This window comes from Gigantopelta aegis, chromosome 10, assembly GCF_016097555.1.
Source record: "Gigantopelta aegis isolate Gae_Host chromosome 10, Gae_host_genome, whole genome shotgun sequence".
NCBI classification, from domain to species: domain Eukaryota; kingdom Metazoa; phylum Mollusca; class Gastropoda; order Neomphalida; family Peltospiridae; genus Gigantopelta; species Gigantopelta aegis.
In genome coordinates this window covers 60,066,602-60,089,919 of record NC_054708.1, presented here as the reverse complement: position 1 = coordinate 60,089,919, position 23,318 = coordinate 60,066,602, and the positions used below count along the sequence as shown (strand labels likewise).

The 23,318-nt window shown below is 38.0% G+C and overlaps 1 protein-coding gene across 1 annotated transcript; it reads left to right on the top strand.

Moving 5' to 3' along the window:
- Positions 1 to 3,736: 3,736 nt before the first annotated feature.
- LOC121384276 (PC-esterase domain-containing protein 1A-like) lies at positions 3,737 to 19,206 on the top strand. Its single transcript, XM_041514593.1, has 5 exons — positions 3,737 to 3,881; positions 7,002 to 7,088; positions 8,461 to 8,540; positions 11,091 to 11,323; positions 18,165 to 19,206. Exons 2-5 carry the CDS (start codon positions 7,010 to 7,012, stop codon positions 19,039 to 19,041), a joined length of 1,269 nt encoding a protein of 422 aa, XP_041370527.1. The 5' UTR covers positions 3,737 to 3,881; positions 7,002 to 7,009; the 3' UTR covers positions 19,042 to 19,206.
- The last annotated feature ends 4,112 nt before the right edge of the window (positions 19,207 to 23,318 follow it).

Sequence of the window (23,318 nt, the reverse complement as noted above, 5' to 3'; positions counted from 1 at the left end):
GAGTTATATGCCAATTCATCGGTTCCCTTTTCACGCAAACGAACTATAGTAATAGTATTCTAAATGATTAAATAACAAAAAAGATACATCTATTCAAGATTGCTGCTTTAAACCCAAATAACCTCATCCCTTTTAAGTAGGCGTGATTGACAACACCAATGCCCCGCCCTGTTTGTTCCAGTACGGTATTAATGGTCGTATCAATCGTCAACACGGTTCGCGCGTACGACAAAGAAACACAAACAATACTGACACGTGACGGGACAAATAAAGTGTGATTTAAACCAGCGATGTTGATACGTCTAAACATATTGACTTCATTTTAGTACCGTATTGTTAAAAACACATGGGAAGGTTATCAGTGCCATCACTTATGCACTTAATTATTTAAACCGGCCAAGAACATGATCTTGATGAACAATTAATGACTTACTTAGCGAGGGGCGGGGGAGTTGGCGAGATTAAATGTCCGGAGGCCGGTACTGCCGGCATTTTAGAAGTGACCAGGGCGTGTGTGGAGTCGGTGGGTTCAGACGACCCCCCCCCCACACACACACACACACACGCGCGCGCGCACACACACAGGCTAAACAGCAAAAAAATTTACTGTGAAAGCGTTACGAGACTGGGGAGGGGTGGGGGGGGGGGAGAGATTCTCAAACTCGGGGAAAAAACCAATGGATATATTCGGGGAAAATTAACAGGTCTGAACACTTTTCACCATATATTTTCATTATTCTACCCACAATATTGGTTGTAATCCATGTAAAAATGCTTGGTGATTCGTTTGCTCTGTTTGGTAGTAAAGCTAATATGAATAAACTTGTAATCCAGATTCGGGCACTTTTGTTTAATTCTGGCAAAAATCTGCCTATCCCCCGCTCCCCTACAAAAATCAGACACGGTGGAAGCAAGTAGACATTGAGACCGAGATCGCAAAGTAAAGTTTCTAGGGAGTTCGGGGGTATGCTCCCCCGTAACATTCTGTCCTGAATGGCAATGGCATTTTTTCTACAAGTAAAATTAATCTCTGCCTTAAGATTTACTACCAATAATATTTTAAACATACCCGTCAACTCTCACGCATTTGGCGTGAGTCTCACGCATTTGTAACAAACATCACGCTCTCACGCAACGTTACTATAATCTCACTTTTTTTTTTTTTTAAATAAAAATATTTTATAATCGTGGTTTGTATTTTAGAGCTGAATGGAATTATATGCTGATTATGCAGGTCTCTGAATTCGTTACCTGTTAATAATAATACAGCATATTGAACCTATCCTCGGTTCAATACTAACAATCACTCGCGGGTGCTACCGATGACCGACTTGTATGGTTTAACATTAACCTGGACCAGACCAAGAGCCTGCAGTCCCTGGACACTGATTTCTAATTTGCTCACGCCTAAGAATTGCCACAGGCTGCCAGCTCTGTAATTTTTGATTCAGAATTATTGGGGGGGGGGGGGGGGGGGGTGCTAGAGTTCCCCAGCCCTCTCTGGTCCGCCGTGCTTGATTTAAATGGGGGCGATTATATTCTAGGTGTCAAGGGAAATTAAAAGGGTTCGTTAAATTCGTATTCGAAGGTCCGAAACACGCTAAGCCCCTTAGTGTGGAATAGGCCTACCGTCCTCGGTGGTGTCATAGTTAAACCATCGGACATGAGTAGGTAGGTCAACTCGGTTCGTAGCCCGGTACCGGTTCCCAATCAGAGCGAGTTTTAACGACTCATTGGGTAGGTGTAAAACCACTGTGGACCTCTTCTCACTGATTAACCACTGACAACTAACCCACTACCCTTTGGCGTCACTCATCAAGTGACGCCGGTTTAGGAAGTTATAATAAATTCCTAAACAACTAGTAGGCTGCCAGGATTGGACTGAACTGCGGTTGGACACGGTGGGGATGGGGGTGATGGGATGCCGGGAGTTAGGGCATTCTTTGGGGCTACAGGCGTAGGCGGTTCGGCCTTAGGTTTTGTGTAGGGCCGGCCTCCCCTCCCTCCCGACCCTCACCTGGTCACACCAATGTTTAAAATATGATTGGCAGCCCCTTTCCTCTTAATCTCCCATGGGCTTAATGAATATTGATTAATCATTATTATTAATTTTAGACCAGCCCATCTAAATTTGCGCCGAAATTATATTATATTAATAATTTATATAGGTAAGGAATGCTAATATTTTTCTTTAAGGGCGCAGCCAAAACTTATTAACCCCAGTTTTCCCCTCTTTTATACTTTTGGCGTTAATATTCAAAATTTCAAAATTGACCCTATTTGTTAGGTTATCCCTGTCCCGAGTCAGACCCCCCGATCCTATCGGACGCCGGACTCGGGATAGGCGTGTTCGAAACCCTAGTGGTATATGGACACGTTAAACCGTTACTAAGCTAAACTAACCCACTGTCGTGGACAGACAGCCCAGATAGCTGAGGTGTGTGTCCAGGATATAAGCACGAAAAAATAAAAATAAAAATAAAAATAAAAATGAATGGAGTATGTCGACACCCCATCCGAAATGCATGGCATTGTCGCTCGGGTGTTCCTTCGCAAACTACTACAAGAAAGAAAGAAATGTTTTATTTAACGACGCACTCAACACAATTTATTTACGGTTATATGACCACACAGATATTGGGAGAGAAACCCGCTGTCGCCACTTCATGGGTTATTCTTTTCGATTAGCAGCAAGGGATCTTTTATATACACCATCCCACAGACAGGGTAGTACATAGCCACAGTCGTGGTGCACTGGCTGGAACGAGAAATAGCCCAATAGGCCGACCGACGGGGATCGATCCCACACCGACTGCGCACCAAGCGAGCGCTGTACCGATGGGCTACGTCCCTCCAACCTAAACTACTACTAAGTTTAGGGCCTAAAGGGTTTCAACCTGTTTAAGATTTTCGTTTAATTCGGGCAAACCCCTCCCCCCCCCCCTACAAAAATGTGAGCCCGTACGACTATGGCCATACCCGCAACCCCGAATTGAAAGTTAAAGATTGCTTTTTTTAACGACACAACTAAATCGAGCATTTTAATATATTAATCATCGGCTATTTGGTGTCATACATTTGGTAATTTTGACATACAGTCAAGAGAAGAAACCTGCTACATTTTCCCATTAGTAGTCAGAGATCTCTAATAAGCTCCAGCTCACAGACAGAATAGCGCATACCACGGCCATTGACATACCAGTCATGGTGCACTGGCTGAAACAAGAAATAGCCCTATAGGGATCGATCCTAGATTGACCGCACACCAGACGAGCTTCCCCGCTGACAAGAAGTGAAGTCGGGTGGCAATAACTGTTGGCCAACAAATAAATGATACTAAAATGTATTAAGTTTCTTTTTAGCGAGTTTTAACATTGTTTACACGGATCAATCGCACATAAAGCAAAATCACTTTTGTTTAGAAGGCATTTTATTAGGTTAAATTAACAATTAGCGAGCACGGAGTGAACATTTTAATATAACAATTAAATTTATAATGTCTAAAATAACAACTGGATAATGTCTCAAATAACAACTGGACAAATTCGCTCTTGTCGCATGTGCAGTGACGTAACCTGTTTTTTTTTGGAAGATACTACAGCGAAACTGGGGTGGTACGGTTTGGTTAAATATGGCTAAAACTCAACAAAAACAGGATAAAACTTGTCAAAACAGCTTAAATGTGTAATACCGTATACAATTATATTGTTTTGTGTGTAAAAGAGAAAATGCAGCTTGGATCTAAAAAAGCTGACAGATGATCACAAAAGTAGACTCATCCAAAGTGCCGTCTTCAAACCACTCCGACACTCAATGTGGTTCTGCGTAGACTGTTGAGATAGTAGCAGTTTTTAGACGAGGTAAAACGAGAGAAGAAAATGGTAATGTTTGATTAAATATTAATTATTGACGTTTTAACAATTCACAATAACGTATGAGTTAGACTCCGGTTTTTTTTTTTTTTTTTTTTTTAGCAGGCTGTTATTTTTTTTAAAAACCAAATTGATTTGTGTGCCATTTTGATTTTTGCTTTGGAACAACACTTTTGTTTTTTATCTCCATGTGCAATAAATTGAATAATCATAATGATTTACAAAGACAATGACATTGATCAAAATGTAAACATAAAAGAATCGTCTATGATGAACATGTCGTCTGCTTATAGAGTTTGAAATTATGTTTTTGTTTTTTGTTTTTCCTTTCGTTGGTAGGCCTATGTATCAAGCCAGTTATATTCATGAGTCCGGAATTACAATCTGATTAAAATTAGCTCTGCTGGGTCTACCAGTAGATCTAATAGCATTGCGTGGACTCCCATGGCCAGGTGACATTTCGTCTATAAATAACAACTTAAATATCGACCAATTACACTTCGCCTTTTATAGCATTATTCAGAGCATACAAATTCTAAAAATATCGGGCGAGACTATTTATGCAATAGGCAAACTTGTTGGTCTATTTCGGGGAAAAGTGCAGTAATAAACTCTGGATTGTATACTAGTATAAACAGATTTTATGGCCATACCATGACAGGGTTTTTTTTTCCGTCTTGAAACTAATTTTATATGAAATTAGTTTCCAGCATGCTTTGTAATACACCCAAATCATTTCGTATACCCTCGGCATAATCCTGAATGTTTTCAAATTCTTTTCAAATCGCTGGCATAATTTTGCAAGTAAGGTTTTGATTGGTCGAATGAAAGGTCAACTGGACATGAGCTCCAACGGGCTGCTGTTAGATCCACATGTAATAGTGGAGCTAATTTTAATTAGATTGCCGGAATTATTGACTAAAAACGTATAAAATAATTATTGTTGAGGTAATGAGACCTACAAAAATGGTTTGTTATAGACTTTACATAATCTTGCATCTGATCATGTTCATAAAACGAATTTTTAAAAAACTACAATTTAAATAACATTAACCTTTAAATTAATGATTTAGATTTAAAGCCGCACACCCTAGTTCCATCCAGCGAAAATAAATTATAATTTGGTTAATCTACAAACCTGTAACACACTTAGATCACGTTATTATCAAATGGAGTGAAAAAGCAGGTTTTATATCGATAAATACCATGGGAATCCCCATGTCCTAATTGCTTGAAATAATTTTGAAAGTTAGTATTCTGATGTCACCGGTAGAAGCACAACAATGCCTACGTCACGACAAATTTCACAGACTTGGGGTGCGTTCGTTTCACCTCCTGGACATGTTCCAACTGTTCTGTCCTGGTTGTATCCCCTCTCCAAATATCGTAAGACTTAGCAAAATTATTGGTTTTAAGGGTTTGTAACGTTTTGTATTGAGACACTTACTTGTCTGAACTTTATTGTTACTGAAAATGTTCACGAACTGTGAAGAAAAATCTCACAAATAAACAACAACAAATCGGATGTTGATTGCGCGAACCGTGCACGAGAAAACAAACCGAACCAAAATGATAACGGTCACGTGATATACCAACGTCTGTGACATTAAAAATAGATTGGACCTCGCTTAACGTTTTTTTCTCGACAACACGTTTTGTGAAAAAATGCAAAAAAAATGCATTTCGTGGTTTTACAAACATCAGGATTAGCAAAAAGCACTTAGGTGAATGGAAATGTGTATTCTAAATAATAAAATGTAAGTAAAGTGCAATTTTATTTGTGAAAAATGGGGTTTAATAGCGAAAAACAACGCCGTAATGGTTAACAAATAAACGTAACTAGGGTGTGTCCCTTTAATACTAATAATGGAATTTTGAATTTAAAAAAAAAAAATTCTAGAAAATTGTAGGATTTTAAGAAAAAATTATAATTTGTCAATAGATATTTTTTGTAACCCATTTAAAATAACACAAGAAAAGGTGTTGATTGACCAATATTTATTTCAGCAGTTTTAGATCCAGAGGGTAGGGAGTTACTCCACTCCCCCCCCCCCCCCCCCCCCCCCCTTAGATGCCAAGTAAAAATTAGTACCCTTTTTTACAAGACCGATTGTGTAATCGAAAGTTGGATGGTTGGTGCATATTGATTATAATTGATGAAATTGAAACCAATTCCCAACACTAGTGTCTGTAAAGACGGAACAATTTAATTTTTATTTTTTAAACTGGAAAGTTTGCTGAGGATATTTCAGCATTATTACTGCTTTGGAACTGATGAAAATAATAGTATAGTGCTTGGTATCTATACGGTTGTTTAGTTGTTATTTAATGATGAAGAGAAAATTGCATTGCACTACACTATTGTTTGTATGTAGATAAATATTTTAGGGTTACTAACAGTGAGTACTGAAAAATATAATCACACTTGCAGACCCCACCCCATCCCCCATCTTTGTGATTACCAGAGCTGTATTCCCATAAAAAAAGAGAAAAAAATTAAAGTTTGTTTTCTTTAACAACACCACTAGAGCACATTGATATATTAATCATCGGCTATTGTATGTCAAACATTTGATAATTTGACATATTGTCTTAGAGAGGAAACATGCTACAAGTTTCCATTAGTAGCAAAGCATCTTTAATTTGCACCATCCCATAGACAGGATAGCACATACCACAGCCTTTGATATACCAGTGGCGACAGCGGGTTTCCTGTCTCAATATCTGTGTGGTCCTTAACCATATGTCCGATGCCATATAACCATAAATAAAATGTGTTGATAAAAGATTTCCTTCTTGTTCACTTTGCTTTGTATATTCCATCCTGAAAGGGTCATCCTGCTGCAAATATGAGAAGAATAGTTTTATAATTATTTAAAGCCAGGATTAATCATACAGTAATGATAAGAGTCTTTGTCAAGAGGTCAAGTAAAGAAATTAAATCTGCAAAACATTTTGGGTAATGCGCCATTTCCAAATAATATTTTTTGGGATGACATTTTACCTATTTTACCCTCTGGCAGAATCCCTGTTATGAGAGGGTTTGAGCTAATCATACATAATTCTGTCTCGTCAAAAATTACCTTTTGGGATTATATAATTTTGCATAATATTATAATTTCATTTCAGGTGTAATCATGGCCAAAAAGATTTTCCTGTGTAATGAAGTCAGTGAACTTTTGTGCAACAAGTTTGTGGTTGTTATTGGTGATTCTGGTGAGGTTTTATTTTGTTTCACTTAATAGCAAATAGTATAATTAGTAACACAATGAGCATATGCATTCATTTGAAACTTAGAGTGAATTTTTGTTTGACATTGTTGATCAGTTCTATTACCTACTTAATTTATGCATAATTATGCCTGAATGCACTAGTTTCAGTGTTATTGCTATTGGTTGAGCAAATTTTACCATTAGACTGAGTCCACAGGCTTACTGTCCATTAAACTGATTGATCTTACAATGTTACAACAAAACTAATACAATAGCAACTTATCAAACCAGATATCTAATACATGTAATGTTCATTGCAGGCAATCTTTATTAATAATAGAGGGTGCTACTGGTCAATTAACAATGTGGATTAAATATTCAGACCATGATAACCATTGTAGAAAGAAATGGTTACAATTGCACACATTTTTTTCTGCTCGTATTATAGCATTTTTATGCACATAGAAAGATGTCATGTCTACTCGACACATTTTTATTTACGGTTATATGGCGTCAGACACATGGTTACGGTCCACACAGATTTTGAGAGGAAACCCGCTGTCGCCACTACATGGGCTACTCTTCCCGATTAGCAGCAAGGGATCTTTTATTTGCACTTCCCACAAATGGGATAGCACAAACCATGGCCTTCGGTGCAAGTAGTTTACACCTACCTATTGAGCCTTGCGGAGCTCTCACTCAGGGTTTGGAGTCGGTATCTGGATTAAAAATCCCATGCCTCGACTGGGATCCGAACCCAGTACCTACCAGCCTGTAGACCGATGGCCTAACCACGATGCCACCGAGGCCGGTTGTCTACATGGAAGTGTACTATATATGTGTTAAGTTTTATGTATTCTTTGTTTATTTTGCTGTTGATTAACACTTCATTTCAGTAGTTTACCTGCTAAAACTACCTACCGTATATCATTACAGGTATTTCATGATTGTTACAGTATGATTCCATAATGCTCTAAGGTTGTACATTTTCGTGCACACACACACACACACACACACACACACACACACACACACACACACACACACACACGAAAAGAAAAAATATATTTACTTTCTATTTTATGCATTTGTAAATAGGATGCTCACACCATCCCAAACCTTCCTCTCACCTTGTACCCTATTTCTAGCAGGCCATTTTTTTTTTTTAGCAGGACCTATTTCTTTTTGTCTTGATTAAAAATAAAATTACACTAGGATATATTTCACTCGCTATTTCAAGCCCTATCTCATTTGTAAATATGATGCAGAAAAAAGAAAAAAAAATGAATGAAAAAATCAAATGACTTGTGATATTTATGGTTGGCCTCACTTTAGTTTTAAGGATGGGCTCACACTCAGTGTTTGTTTTATTTCAGTCCAAAGGGGTATATATAAGGATCTTGTATTGCTTCTTCAGAAGAATACTTACCTGACAAATCAAAATCTACGAAACAAGGTAAGAACTGAAATGGGATAGACATCTCACAATGCAGGGAACATTTTGTTTTCAAAATCTTGATGAGCAATATTTTTAGTCAAGTGAAAATTGATTAGCACCTACTGTTTAATATTTTAAAGTTGTGTAGTGATCTTTGAATCTTGCATAGCGAATTGCGATTTCGATACTGAACAAAATGTTCCCTGCAATGTACAATGTAGTGGAAATGATCTTCCTCACATAGTGTTGAGCACTGAATTGTGTTATTTGTATAAAGCACAACACCAAGTAATGAGCTATCTTAATAAAGAAAGAAAGGCATGTTGTATTTAACAATGTACTCTGCACGTTTTTATTTATGGATATGTGACATCAGTAATACGAATGAAACCCACTGCTGCCTGCAGGGGTTACTCTTTACGATGTAGTGAGGTGAAGATCACAGAATGGTGGGTTCAACTCTGCAGTTGGTCACTGTAAGAGAGCTAGACGGACATTTTGATGGTTATGACACTCTCATTACAGTCAGAGATCAAGCTATGTAATTTTTTCACAGTCGCTGCCCACCAAAGACTAGTCCAAGATTCCGGCTCTAATGCCACAACAATCCTATGTTTGATGTCAAATATCTTGACATCAAATATTTTTGAGTTCCGTGATTAAAAAAATCCACATATTAATTACTAATACACACACTACAGAAAGAAACCTGACGGCACCCACATTCAGCTAAGCTTCGGAAAACTACAACACCAGTTTACTAAGGTCACTGACCTATATTGTGATGTATCGTCACATGATCGCCCACTCGGTGATTTCATCTTCCAGTTCCCAGAGTCCATCTCATATGAAAATATGGCAAGTTTTTCTCTAAATATAGTACAATGTGTGTGTGTGTGTGTGTGTGTGTGTGTATATATATATATACTGAACAAAATAAGAAACTTCCGCTAACTTTGCTTGACCATAACTTGATGAAAACAAACCGGGGGAACAATTGTTATATATGCATTTAAAGAGTGTTCCATGATGCATCGTTTGGTGCAAAAATCATGGCCATAGGTTAACAGAAACTGGGAATTTTTTTGACCAAGTGTGGTAGGGGTTAAAAAAACAACAACACCCACTTAATAACGGGTATGACCACCTCTTGAATTGGCCACTGCAGTGCATCGCAGGTGCATAGAATTGACTAAAGTGTTGATTTCTGCCTGTGAAATATTGTTCCATTCCTGAATGAGCGCTTGACGAAGTTCGTTGACGTTAGCGGGTGGGTTGGGACGACGCCTCAATCGTCTGTCCAGACTATCCCAGACATGCTCGATGGGGTTGAGATCAGGACTTTTAGCGGGCCAGTCATCAATGAAATCAATATTATTTATCCTAAGAAAATTTACAGTGTCTCTAGCTGTATGAGAGGTGGCATTATCATGCTGAAAAATCGAGATGTTGGTGTTGTTATGGAACAGAGGAATGACGTGATGAGCGAGAATGTCATCGCGGTAACGTTGAGCATTTAAATTGCCATCAATGACGACTAGTGGTGAACGATAACCATGGGCAATGGCTGCCCAGACCATGACACAACCCCCACCCCCGAAACGATCTCGTTCAAGAACACAGCAGTCAGCATAGCGTTCATTTCTCCTACAGGAGACGCGCACCCTGCCATCACCACGTTGTAAAGAAAATCTGGATTCATCCAAAAAAAGAACGGTATTCCAGCGTCGCCGTATCCAACGAGTGTGTATATGCGCCCGATTTAGACGATGACGTTGCGTTAAAACGCATCCGACTAAAGGACGTCGTGCATGTAAACCGTTCTCCCGCAGACGATTACGAACAGTTTGACCACTGATTCGGTTATTATGAAGCCCAGGTGTGTTAGCGGCAGTAGCAGTGGCAGTCTGGAATCGATTGCGCAAATGCGTGTTCTTGATATAGCGGTCTTGAAAACGCGTTGTAACACGTGGACGTCCACAACGTGGCAAGTCGTTGGTGCTTCCTGTCGTGCGTTCGAAATCTTATGCGAAGATGTTTTATTTAAATCATGTATGCACAGTGTTAAAGAGAAAAATATGTGACACATCATAAAGTAAGGCATAAAGTAATAATATTGTGAATCCCAACCCCCATTCATATAATCAGTTGTGGAAGAGTTGTAATTGAACCTTTATGCAAGTGAGTTGTGAGACAAGTCAAAGTAATAATATGGTGGCAGGGTTTCTGCCAGACGGTAAAATGGGTATGGCGCTATACACAGATTTGTTTGCAATTGTTTTTTTTTTAAAGTTAACCTTTTAACAAAATTAATTACTCTTTATCATTAATGTATGATTTTCTTAACCCTAACCCTAAACTTAACCCATTTTCTTTCTGGGGGAGGCTCCCCACACCCCCTGGTGACTGGTTGCATTCAATTCCATAGGCCATACCAAAATATTTCTTTCGAGCAGAAACACTGGGTGGATAACTGCCTCCCCCCCCCCCCCCCCCCCCTCCCCCACCTGCCCCCCTTCATGTAATCAGTTGATTATTATATATGTTATAACTGTTTTACTGTTTTAGGGTGAAGTTTCCTTTGAAAACGATAAGCTGATTGAAGGTGGCCAAAAGGGCAGGATGACGAATGGGACGTCTTACCGCGAGGTGCGTCAGTACCGTACGGACCACCATCTCGTCCGGTTCTACTTTGTGACGCGCTGTTACAACAAGTACGTGCGCACGGTCTTGGCCGACCTCGGTAACGAACCACAACCAGATGTTGTCATTATGAACTCGTGTCTCTGGGATATCAGCAGGTATTTGTTTGTTTGTTTTGTTTGTTAACTGTCTCCCCTTATGAAGTAAAAAGGCCAGATATAGGTATTTACTTTTCATCGCAATGCATATTAAAAACAAATTAAATTTATTAATTTGAAATTTTTAAAAGTTTATTTAAAATAAAAACCCTCAAAAAGTACATTGGGTTTTAACATGCACCAAGATTAATATCAGGTCTCGAAATTCTCACCTATGACAATTTTGAGCCTGATGACAGCATTTTAACCGGATTTCTTTAGCAAAAATTAAATACACAAAAAGTATCCCCTCAAAGGACAGCAATGGTATTTTTGTCAGTTTTGACAGGGTTATGGCCCATGAATTTAGGAAATTTATAAAATTTAGCAGCACTCTCAGAATGCGTGGGGTTTTTTAACTCTTAAAGGAGGGGACAATTAAGGCATTTGGCCTGATATGCATAGTCAACAATATATAATGCACATTATTGCTTAATATCAACAAGTGTAATCGTATAGTTAATTAATAAAACGCTTAAATGTAACGGCTATCATATATAACGGGCGCAGCCATTTAGTACCATCCCAGCAATGTTCGAGATTAAAAATTTTGGGCAGTATCCCAGTTGGATACTAACATTTCAAAATCTGGTATCCTACCTGAGAATTTAGTATCCCACTTAAATGAAATTCACAGGGCTAAAGATTTGTGCAAATCTCGGAATCTGATTCGTGCCAGGATTTGCGCAATCATAAAACATCTGAATCTATTTGGATTCGCGTGATATATTTCCACAAATTTATTAAATTGAATAATCAGTGAGTAAAACGTTACAGAATTAAAAAAAATTAGTCTGTTTAAACTGGCTTAAAAAGCGTAGCATACATGTGTATATTCGCATCCATGCATGTTTGAAACAAAGGTTATCTAGAATAGTCTGGCCTGGAGCCAAGCGGTGGTTGGTCCATTTCTATGAACCAAATTGCCAACGAAGAGAACCGAAAGGAACATGTTTCAGTTATTACATAATAACAATAGACAATAGTGCCACTTTTAGTAATACATCAAACATTTCTAGTTCGCTGATATTATGTTCCTAACCTTGAATTACCTGCTCTTTTTAATCAATAAATCTTTGTGTCGGTAGTGAAAATGTACTTCAGTAATATCCATACAAACAATGAACCAATGCGCAAAATACATCGGCAAAAGTATCCCATGCTCTGTTTACGAATAAGCAATCTTTGAAAAGTAACCTGGGCTGCGTTCAGCCAGACCGAGCGGAAAAACATCCGCTAGACTGGTTTATGCGCTTCACAGTAAACCAAATGGCCAAGTTAGATACCAGTCAGTTAGTTTGCGACCATTAGCCAAACGTTTGCTGGCAGAACTTGGGGCTGGTAAGACACCAAAAAGAACTTGACTGCAAAGAGAAAATGGAATCAACAACTAAACAAACTGTTAGTAAAAAAACACTTTTGTTTGTTTGTGTTTTTTGTTTTAAACTTTGATACACTGTTACTGACAAATTGGTTATTCTTTCCAGTCAATAGTAAGGGCTGTTTTATATACACTAATCCATATACCGTATTTTCCAGTGTATTATGCGCATTGGTGTATAATGCGCACCCCCCACTTTGAACGTTTATTCCAAAAAAACAACATGAACAGCTATAATGCGCACCAGTTTTTTTAACCCACAAAATTAACTAAAACTAAAAGGGAAAGCAGCGGTATATTTAAGAAACAAAACTTAAGTTAGGTACTTGTGTAGATAGACATACATGTCACACATAACGTAGGCTAGTACTTGCATACTTCCATGTCACACATGCATAAATCAAGACAAAAGTATATACCCATACACTGTAATAAATAATTGAAAACCAAAATATAGCATATAGCATATTACATTTGGTTCTCGTGCCCAATGTGAATGCGCGAGATATCTAATTTTATAGTCGTATCGTATATTTCCGGTTTGACGGAAATGGCCGAATTAAATCTCATGAAAATTAAAAATATTTACGGTCTATTTTTGGGCACTTTTTGGCTAGATATGGATGCTTTTGTACATTTATTTTACATTTATTACAACCATCACAAGTGAAAAGCGATTTTTAAGAGTGTTTTGGCGTTTCGTTGTAATGAACACTGTCAAAAACCTGTAAAGTACCGTAAACTACCGATCAACAATTTTTATGGGTGATCGCTGGACAATTTATAAAAAAAATGAAATTCTATTGTTATGTATAATGCGCACCCCCATTTTTAACCTGTATTTTTTTGAAAAAAAAGTGCGCATAATACATGGGAAAATACGGTACGGTTAGTAGCATATGACACATAAGTCTACATACTAACAGTGTTGATAAAGTTCTCTGAAAATGTTTACAATCGGAGGATTCCCGTGGACTGGTTCCATGGGAATCTACATGGATTCTTGTGAAAAAAGCTGAATGTTTAGCCCTGCCAATAACATTGTAACAAACTTCGACGACACTCTTCTCGTTCCAAGTCTATTGCTATGCCGCAATCAAAATAGCAAAATTTGCAATCAAATGGAATCTGTTTTTGAGTAATACTGACATAAATTAATATTTAGCAGTAATCTGTAAGTGTTTCTAACACTGCAAATAATAAACCTACCTGTATCAATTTTCTGCAACCGTGGAATCAATATCTCAAATACAATTTGAAGGGAGGAAACATCCAACAAAAATGATATCGACTTATCGGTTCCCAGTCTATTGCTACGCCGTATTTGCTCCAGTGTAGCATTAGACTGGGTATGAGTTGGTGAGATATTGTTATGGCATAGCATTAGACTAGGTACGAGCACGAAAATACTGTGACTTAACTTCACCAGTAAATGACGACTTTCATTGTTTCAGCGAAAAATAAAAATGCAGGATTAAAAAAACCAACAACATTATATGGTATCCCGGTGGGATATTGGGTTATTGAAGTCAGGTATCCAAAATTAAATTCTGGTATCCCAGGGATATCAGGATACCATTAATCTCGAACACTGCCCAGTGAATACGCCCTCTGGCAAGCGGGTTGTTATGTAATACCTAACGTGTCACGTCAGGAATTAGTCTTAGAGATGAAGAAACAAAACATACCTGACTTTTGCAGATGCATCGCAGTGTTATGTAATAATATACATCTCAGTAAGCCAGCACCATGCAGGCCTCGAAATTCAATGTTAAAAGGGCAGGCTATAATAGCCTTTAAAAATCTAGGAAATGAAGGGCACCAAGGCTAACCTAAAAGGCACAAAGGCTACGTTCATACATTTTCAAAGGGCACCAAGGCAGTCTTTTTTAGGAAGTCATTTTGACCAGAAAAAAACCTTTATCTGTAATTCTGTTAAATTGGTCATTCATCAATACATCAAAGTATTGTAGTGGTGACATTAAACAAAACAGTATTTTAATTTTTTTGTGGTGTCCTTAAAGACAACTTTGGTGGAGAGAGATTATGACGTATCTGGTCTCCTTGAACAAACACTGCTGCTGTTCTATCTCATTACAGCAGGTAATGGATCAAAGTCCACTGGTTTCGGACCATCTGAGCAGATGGAGTATGACTGAAAGAAAATTATATTTGAATGGCTGGACAGTTATGTTAAAGTCTTAACATTAAAGAAATAAAATAAAATAATCTATAATAAAAGTAGATATGTTAATTTTATCTATTATGTTAATTTTATCTATTAGTTTGTGAAGGTATCTCCAGAGAATCACTGTAGAATACAGGTACTAAGTTTCAGAATTAACCAATCAAGATTTCTATTTCAATTTTACAATCTCATTAATTAAAAAAAAAAACCCCCAAAATAACAACGTTTTTACAAGTTTAGACACTTTTATTATTTTGTGGAGACTACCAAGAGAATATGTGTATTACGTTTCAGAACAATACAATCAAAGCTTTAGGAAAAGGGATGAAATGTTCAGTGTTAAATTATTTGAAATACAAATAATTAAATAAATAAATGTTCAAACCAAATGATTTAGGTTTTTAAAAATTTAATCTTTATATTATTTTTGTTGTAAATTCTATATTTAACAATAATAAAAAAAAATCCACCCTAATTTTAACTTTTTCTCCAACATACATAGTTGTAATAATAAGATTAACCAAATGACCCATTTAATTATAGAATAAAAAATGTGGAGGGAAATCCCATTCTGTCATGTGACTGTATCCACAAAAACGTAAACATTGTCGGAGGACACCATGGCCTATTTTCTTAAGTATGTTTTCATCATTTATGGATTATTTTTAATGTGTCTGTGTGTTTTAAATGGAGGTTGAGGGGTGTGCATGTGGGGGGGGGGGGGGCAGCAGTGATGGTTTTTATACACCCCCACCCTACTTTTTGGCACCTTCTTACGCCGTGCCCTGGACCCAATCACTGGCTTTGTTAGAGACTGAACCCAGACTAGACACGCCTGGACGTTGAATGGATATGAGCATAACTAATTTGTTTGAAATTGGAATCATACACACGAGATCGCATGACAGTACAGTAACGTGTGTGGCGATTAAACGGCTTTTATTACAAACTGCTAAATACTGTAGGCCTATAGAGGAAAATATATCGTATTATCGTAACTCCAGTCATCTCATACATTGTAGGTTTATTTTCCAAAAACAGCAACGTGCGATCTCAACAAAACAATCAAGGATTTCTCGATACCACATGCACAGACTACAAGTCATCGCGGTTTTTTCCCGCATGCAAAGGTGAAGGTCATTTGAAGAAGACATGGTACAATTTTCGTTGTTGGCTACTGCTTAGGCCTAGTACCCAGAATTTGTTAATATACACGGGTGTAGCCTGTAGGAAGATACCAAAAAGTGGAGTGGGTGGGCACACAGACACACGTATAAAATTAATATATAAACCATCGATGCTGCTACAAAGTACCCCCTTCCCCCACTTCTTACGCCAGTGAATGAGTGATGTATAGGCCTATCAGCTGCCGAGCATGGGTAATAATTAAACGGAATATTCAAGAATAACCACAAACATTAAACAGTTAACATTTATTTCAGTGTTTCAGTTAATTGGGAATAAATTAATTTAGCATGGGTCTGTTCAATAGGCTAATAAATATTAAAACTATAAGTCCGTCCCACAGGGAACGCCTTTTTTATTACTATGAAATTTACTACAAGTTATTCATTTCTAAGCCGATTGATTTGTAAATTGTACACAAAATTAGTATTGTTTTGTTATTTCCAATACAGTTTTACTTTTCTTGTTATGTCAAACAAAACTGAAATTAATAGCAAAAAACATTTTTTATAGAATGATGGGACAGACACAAATTTTTTATAATTTAAAAATTTGTCATGAAGAATATCGATAACAACAGCCCCAAGTTCAGCCAGCAAACGTTTGTCTAACGTTCGTGAACTATTAGATTGGTTCTCAACATGGCCATTTGGTTTATTGTGAAGCGTATAAACCAGTCTAGCGGATGTTTTTCCGCTCGGTCTGGTTGAACGCAGATGACATTTAAATAGCTAATAATAATAATAATAATAATAATAATTTTTACCTGAAATAATGAAAAAGGTTTGACAATTGCCCCAGGATTCTTTTTCGGCTATTTACGTTTTTTTTCGTAAATGTACGACGTTAAAACTTTCGGCAATTTATGATGGGTTTTTTTCCCCCGTAACGCTGTACGTTTCAACCATAATTTATCATTTGTTACGTTCGATGTGCAATTATAATACATGACCAAGAAACTGTATAAAAACACTACCGAGGAACATTGAATTCGTGCATGTTTAATGTTTTAAAATAAAAGTTATACAAGTTTAAAAAAAAAAACATGCACAAAAGGGGCACCACGGCAGGTAATTAAAAGGGCACGGTTATTCATAGCCGTAAAGTAACTGGTATTTTTGAGGCATCACGGCAAAGGCACAAGGCAGTACGGCAAATGCCGTGGAGCCGTCGTGAATTTTGAAGCCTGACCATGTATATATTATTTTTCAATACAAAATACAAAGTGTTGAAATAACTGTATTATGTTTTGTACATAAATTAACCCATGTACTGAAATAATAATTGGAGTGTTTTCTTGGTTAATTGGTCTTTTTTTTCCGTGGCCTGTACCTGAGGTTCCTGATTGGCAGGTGTATATTTAGACAGTCCCCAGACACTATGTCTAGTCACACTAAAAAGACGTGCCTCTTTTATTAAAATCACAGGGTATTGTATGATAACCGCGTGGACACCCCTCAAATCGTAATGGACATTATCAGCCGTCCTGCTTTATTACTGTAAGTAATTCTGTAAAACCCTTGATTAAGTAGACTTTTCCATCTAAAATCACAAACTGACCAATTATATAGTCCCAAAGAAAAGAAAATTATCATTTGGGTGTCGTGAGTGGTCGTATTTGCTCAAACATACCCAACCAATAGGCCTAATAATATGCATTTTTTTCGTTCTATCGATGCAAATTGAAATATATTTAGTTAGTTTATTATACTATGTATCAAGTCATTTATGTTGTTTTACAAGTCAGGTTGATGAAAGCGAAGTGCCTTGTCATAAATTAGAGCATTTGTTTACACTGTGCATAGAGCCGTTGGACAGAGCTGACATCACTTTGCCCCAAGCTATACCACCGGACGTCACAAAAACGACACAAAATGGCTGCCCCCAGTTAGCAGGAATAATCACGTTTTTTTTTTATTAACTCTAAAATTACGCGTTTTTTATTTCTTAGTGTCAGTATGTTGGTCGTCTGGGTATGATCTTTCCAACACATCAGGCTCATATTTGAGTTGATCCTCCCTTTAAGTTGCTTACTACCTCTTTTACAGATATGGTCCTTCATCCATAGAGGACTATAAGAAGAACTTGAAAACACTGTTTGCTCGGTTAAATGAAGTTGTGCCAGAAGCCTGCCTGCTTATATGGAACACGACTATGCCTATTTCGAAGAATGCGCGTGGCGGATTCCTCATCCCAGAGATTGCCTTCATGAACAGTACCCTGCGTCTGGACATCTTGGAAGCCAATTTCTATGCTGCAAAGATAGCTGTGGACCAGAACTGTGACGTGCTAGATCTTCACTATTATTTGAGACATCAGATGAGCAGACGGGTACAAGATGGTGTGCACTGGGACATGCTGGCACACAGAATAATCACAAATCTAATTCTTTCACACATCACTGATGCATGGGGAGTGACGTGCTCCAGTAATAAGCGTCAAGCTGTCAAAAAAGAGCCAGACTTTAAGTTTGGGTTGGGACAGAACCGTGACCATCAAGACACTAGCAGAGAGCAGAACTGTAATTCTAGCTTGGGACCGGACCGCGAACATCAAGGCACCGGTAAAGGACATAACTGGAAGTTTGGCTTGGGACAGAACCGTGACCATCAAGTCTGCGATCAAGGACAGAACCTTAACTTTGGTATGGGACCGACCCGAAGTGGCTCCTCTCACAGGCTTCACTCGAACGAGAGTCGGTTGTCTGATAACCAGAACTTTGCCTTTCATGGTGCTAAGAAAACCAGTATGGACTCACGTAGAGGTAGAAGTTTCCATGGGATGCAGTCAAGCAGATGTTATTATCAGGAACTACACAACTTCAATGAAAACAACTTCCAAGCAAGAAGTAGTATTATCTCCAGGGCAAGACACATGATTTCAAATATGCGCTTCAGTCCTTACAGTGGTAGAAGACATCGATGATTATGAAGTTTACCATGCATTTCACAATCCAGCATGCATTCAATATATACTACTCAAAAGAATTTAAGGGTCAAAAATTTATAACCAAATAAGTTTCAGAGTGTATTAGATTGATGATGTAAACTACACCAAAAATTTAATTTATTGTTCCATATTTACAAAAAACCACAAATAAACGTCACTGTATACAAGAAAGTCACATGACATGCTGTCAAAGTTGAAGGTTGTCAAACATGGATTTTATACATTAGAACATTCGTTTAATAGTGTGTGAATCCACCCCTGGCGCGAATACACTCGACACATCGTTGCCTCATGCTGTTGATCAGACGTCTGAAGAACTCTTGGGGAATGGCCTGCCACTCTGCCATAAGAAGTTGACCCAGATCATGAAGGTTGGCCGGAGGGGCATGGTTATCCCGAACTCTCCTGCCTAATTCGTCCCAGGCGTGCTCTATTGGGGCCAAGTCAGGCGAATATGATGGCCAATCCATCCTGGCGATACCTTGTTGTCTGAGAAAGTCCGTTACCACCTTGGCGCGGTGGGGTCTGGCATTGTCATCCTGCAGAACTGCCCCGCCGCCAATCTGCTGAAGGCCTGGGAGAACCAACGGCCGGATAATCTCATTCAGATAGCGGATTCCATTCAGATTGCCATCCACCACATAGCGGGGGGTCCTGTGGTGGATAGAGATGCCGCCCCACACCATGACGCTGCCACCACCGAACCGGTGACGTTGTCTAACGTTAACGTCAGCAAAGCGCTCCCCAGGACGTCTGTAGACACAACCCGACCGTCGTTGAACTGGAGACTAAACCTGGACTCATCAGTGAACATCACTCGACCCCACTGAACACGTTGCCACCGCAGATGAAGCGTGCACCAGTGACATCTGGCCGTTCTGTGACGTGGTAGGAGTGGTGGTCGAACAGCCTGGCGACGGTAGCGTAGATTATTGGCTCTCAAACTATTGCGTATGGTTTGATCAGACACTCGAGTTCCAGTCGCAGTCCGCAGATTGTCACGTAATCGGCGTGCAGTGGTTGTGCGTTGACGTAGAGCCATATTTGGAGTGCTTCGGGGTCTTCCCGAACGTGGACGATTTCGAACAGAATTCGTTGCTTGGTACCGTTGCCACAGTCGGCCAACGACACTCTGACTGACACCAAGTCTCAGAGCAACATTTCTTTGCGTATTGCCATTCTGGAGCCAAGCAATAGCCCTTCCTCGATCTTCGATAGTCAGTTGAAGTCGTACCATTGTCGAATTTGGAGTGTGCACCGTACACAAACGCAAGCTCCAATTATACGGAAATTCAGCATTGGGAACATGGAATACACGTGCAAAGCGTGCAAATGAAGCGCTTTGTGAAAAAGCAAGTTATGGGCACTTAGCAGACCTTTCGCTTTCGCCCTAATTTACGTGCAAATGTAAGCTTGTTTTCGCTATTAGAACTAGTCGACAGTGTCAATGACAGTGGATTTTAATTCATTTATGGGTTGCTTAGACCCACTTTCGTCAAAATGGAACAATACCATGCGTGACATTATGGTCTAGCTAATATAATTGACATTCAGAAAATAATGTCGAAAATATCGTCTGACCCTTAAATTCTTTTGAGTAGTATACATGTTGGAAAAGAAAACCTTGTGCTATTTTAAAAGTGTTACAATGTTTGCTCACTTCAATGAACATTTTTGTGAGATGGTTAATTGTTATTAAATGTTCAGTTACTTGAAAGAACTGGTAATTTGAAAATATATTGTTTTTATGCGTAAGTTCTTTATTTTATGACAATAGGAATTGGTGAAAGTGCACTTACATATTGGTATGTTTCAAGTTGAAAGCTGGAAATGTTGGCGCACTTTTTGAGTGACACCATTTCACCCATTGCGATTAAATTTGGTTTTGAACTGGCATTTTTTGTAATATTGCAACATACAACATACATACGTTGTTTCGCATCTTTTCTTTTGGGTTTATTATCTGTGTCACTTTTGTTATATATTAATTTTGTATGTTATAAAATGGAACAAAGAGTTCTATGCGGAGGATTATTACAAAAATTTTAAAAAACTTTTACGAATTAGTGTTTAGAGCATCTAATTTTCAAAATTGTTCAGGGTTTCATGATCCTCGCCCATTATAAAATCTGCTCTCAATTTTAGTGTCAGTGTGTGCTACCATTGTAGCCACCGGCCTCGGTGGCGTCGTGGCAGGCCATCGGTCTACAGGCTGGTAGGTACTGGGTTCGGATCCCAGTCGAGGCATGGGATTTTTAATCCAGATACCGACTCCAAACCCTGAGTGAGTGCTCCGCAAGGCTCAATGAGTAGGTGTAAACCACTTGCACCGACCAGTGATCCATAACTGGTTCAACAAAGGCCATGGTTTGTGCTATCCTGCCTGTGGGAAGCGCAAATAAAAGATCCCTTGCTGCCTGTCGTAAAAAGAGTAGCCTATGTGGCGACAGCGAGTTTCCTCTAAAAACAGTGTCAGAATGACCATATGTTTGACGTCCAATAGCCAATGATAAGATAAAAAAATCAATGTGCTCTAGTGGCGTCGTTAAATAAAACAAACTTTACTTTTACTTTTACCATTGTAGCCATTGTTCATTCACTGCCATCTCCCCTCCCCCCCCCTCCCCCCTCCCAACGCCACTGTTCACTTCTGTCATGCTTGTTTGTGTCCACATCCAATCAATATTTATAACATTTTATAACTATGGCATCAAAATTATACACATCCATTTTTTGTGTGCTTATTACATAGACCGTTCATGAAAACCTAAACAGTATATATTGACATTATCATGAATTATTACTATAAAAAAGCCCAACAGACATGATAAACACGTATCAAATAATTGCTTGGTATAGATGAACAAAAATAATTCAGTTTAATACACTCTACAGGGCTTCTAGATTATGGTAGCCCCACTTCCATGGCTAGTGATATTCAATGTTGGGCTAGTAAATAACTACTATTGCCATGCCCGACAGCTAGTGAAAAAAATTAAAGTTGTCAAATGCTGCAGTTAAGTCTATTTTGTTAATATATATAAATACCACCTCCACTAAGTGTTAGTGTTTTTAATCTCTATCTCCCCCTTTAGGTGACATATCTGATTATTACTATTAATTAGTAAAATTGTATTAACTTAAAGGAAAGTAGGGCTAGTGAATTTTTAATCGTGGCTAGTGAATTTTTAAAATCACTGATCCTATGGCTACTGGATTTTATAAAAATTCTAGAAGCCCTGCTCTAGATATTATATTCAAACACGAACAATCTGAATCTTACTATATAAAATCAATTGCAATAATTGACAAAGCTGGACTGTACTAATATTCATGTCAGATGATCCCATCTGTTTGATGTAATGTTAGGTGTAGTAGTGCCTATTACAGATGGGTATGAATATTTTCAGCACAAACATTTTTCATTTATAAAAGGCAACTTAGAAAAACGCCCAACAAATCATGTCTCCTCTATGTGTATATTGTAGCCATCATAATAATAATACAATTTTTAGGTTTTCATTCCAGGAAATTTCATGAATGTTGTGTCATAAGCAAAAAAAGTTATTGTGTATATTGTTGATTAAAACTTTAGCATTTGAAGTGTTGTAGATATCGGCCATGGCTCGTCAGTTAAAATGGGTTTTGCATATCTGTAGATAAAAGAATACAATACAGTTTGATGTAAAATTTTAATAGATTCATTTTATATACTGTACATGGTTTACGTATAAGCAACATTTTTCACCCACTTATAAATGTTTTGTATCAAACCTGACACCTTGCACCTTTCAACCAGTGTATATTATTTTAAAAATTGCAGTGGGTTTTCCTCAGAAGAGGAGTCAAAATTACAAAATGTTTGACATTCATTAGCTGATGATTAATTAATTAATGTGCTCTAGTGGTGTCATTAAATAAAACAAACTTTTTTTTATATGATTATATATAAAACAAGTACATGTAATTTGTTACAGATATTATTTTGAAGCAAAAATAAATTGCTATTGCAAGAAATGCTTTTCTCCTGTTTTGATTTGTTCTGTGGCAATTTCCAATGATAGCATTGTTGTGCAGTGAAATATAATGTCTTCATAGTAGCCATGTATCTTGGATTTGTCCTTAAAGCATCTCATTTTGAAAGATGTTAGATAACCATGTATTGATTTTTCGTGTGGAATTGTCCATTTGAAGACAAGTACAGCATTCAGCAGGTGCAATAAGCATTTGTCCTTGGTTTCCTTGTGGGAATT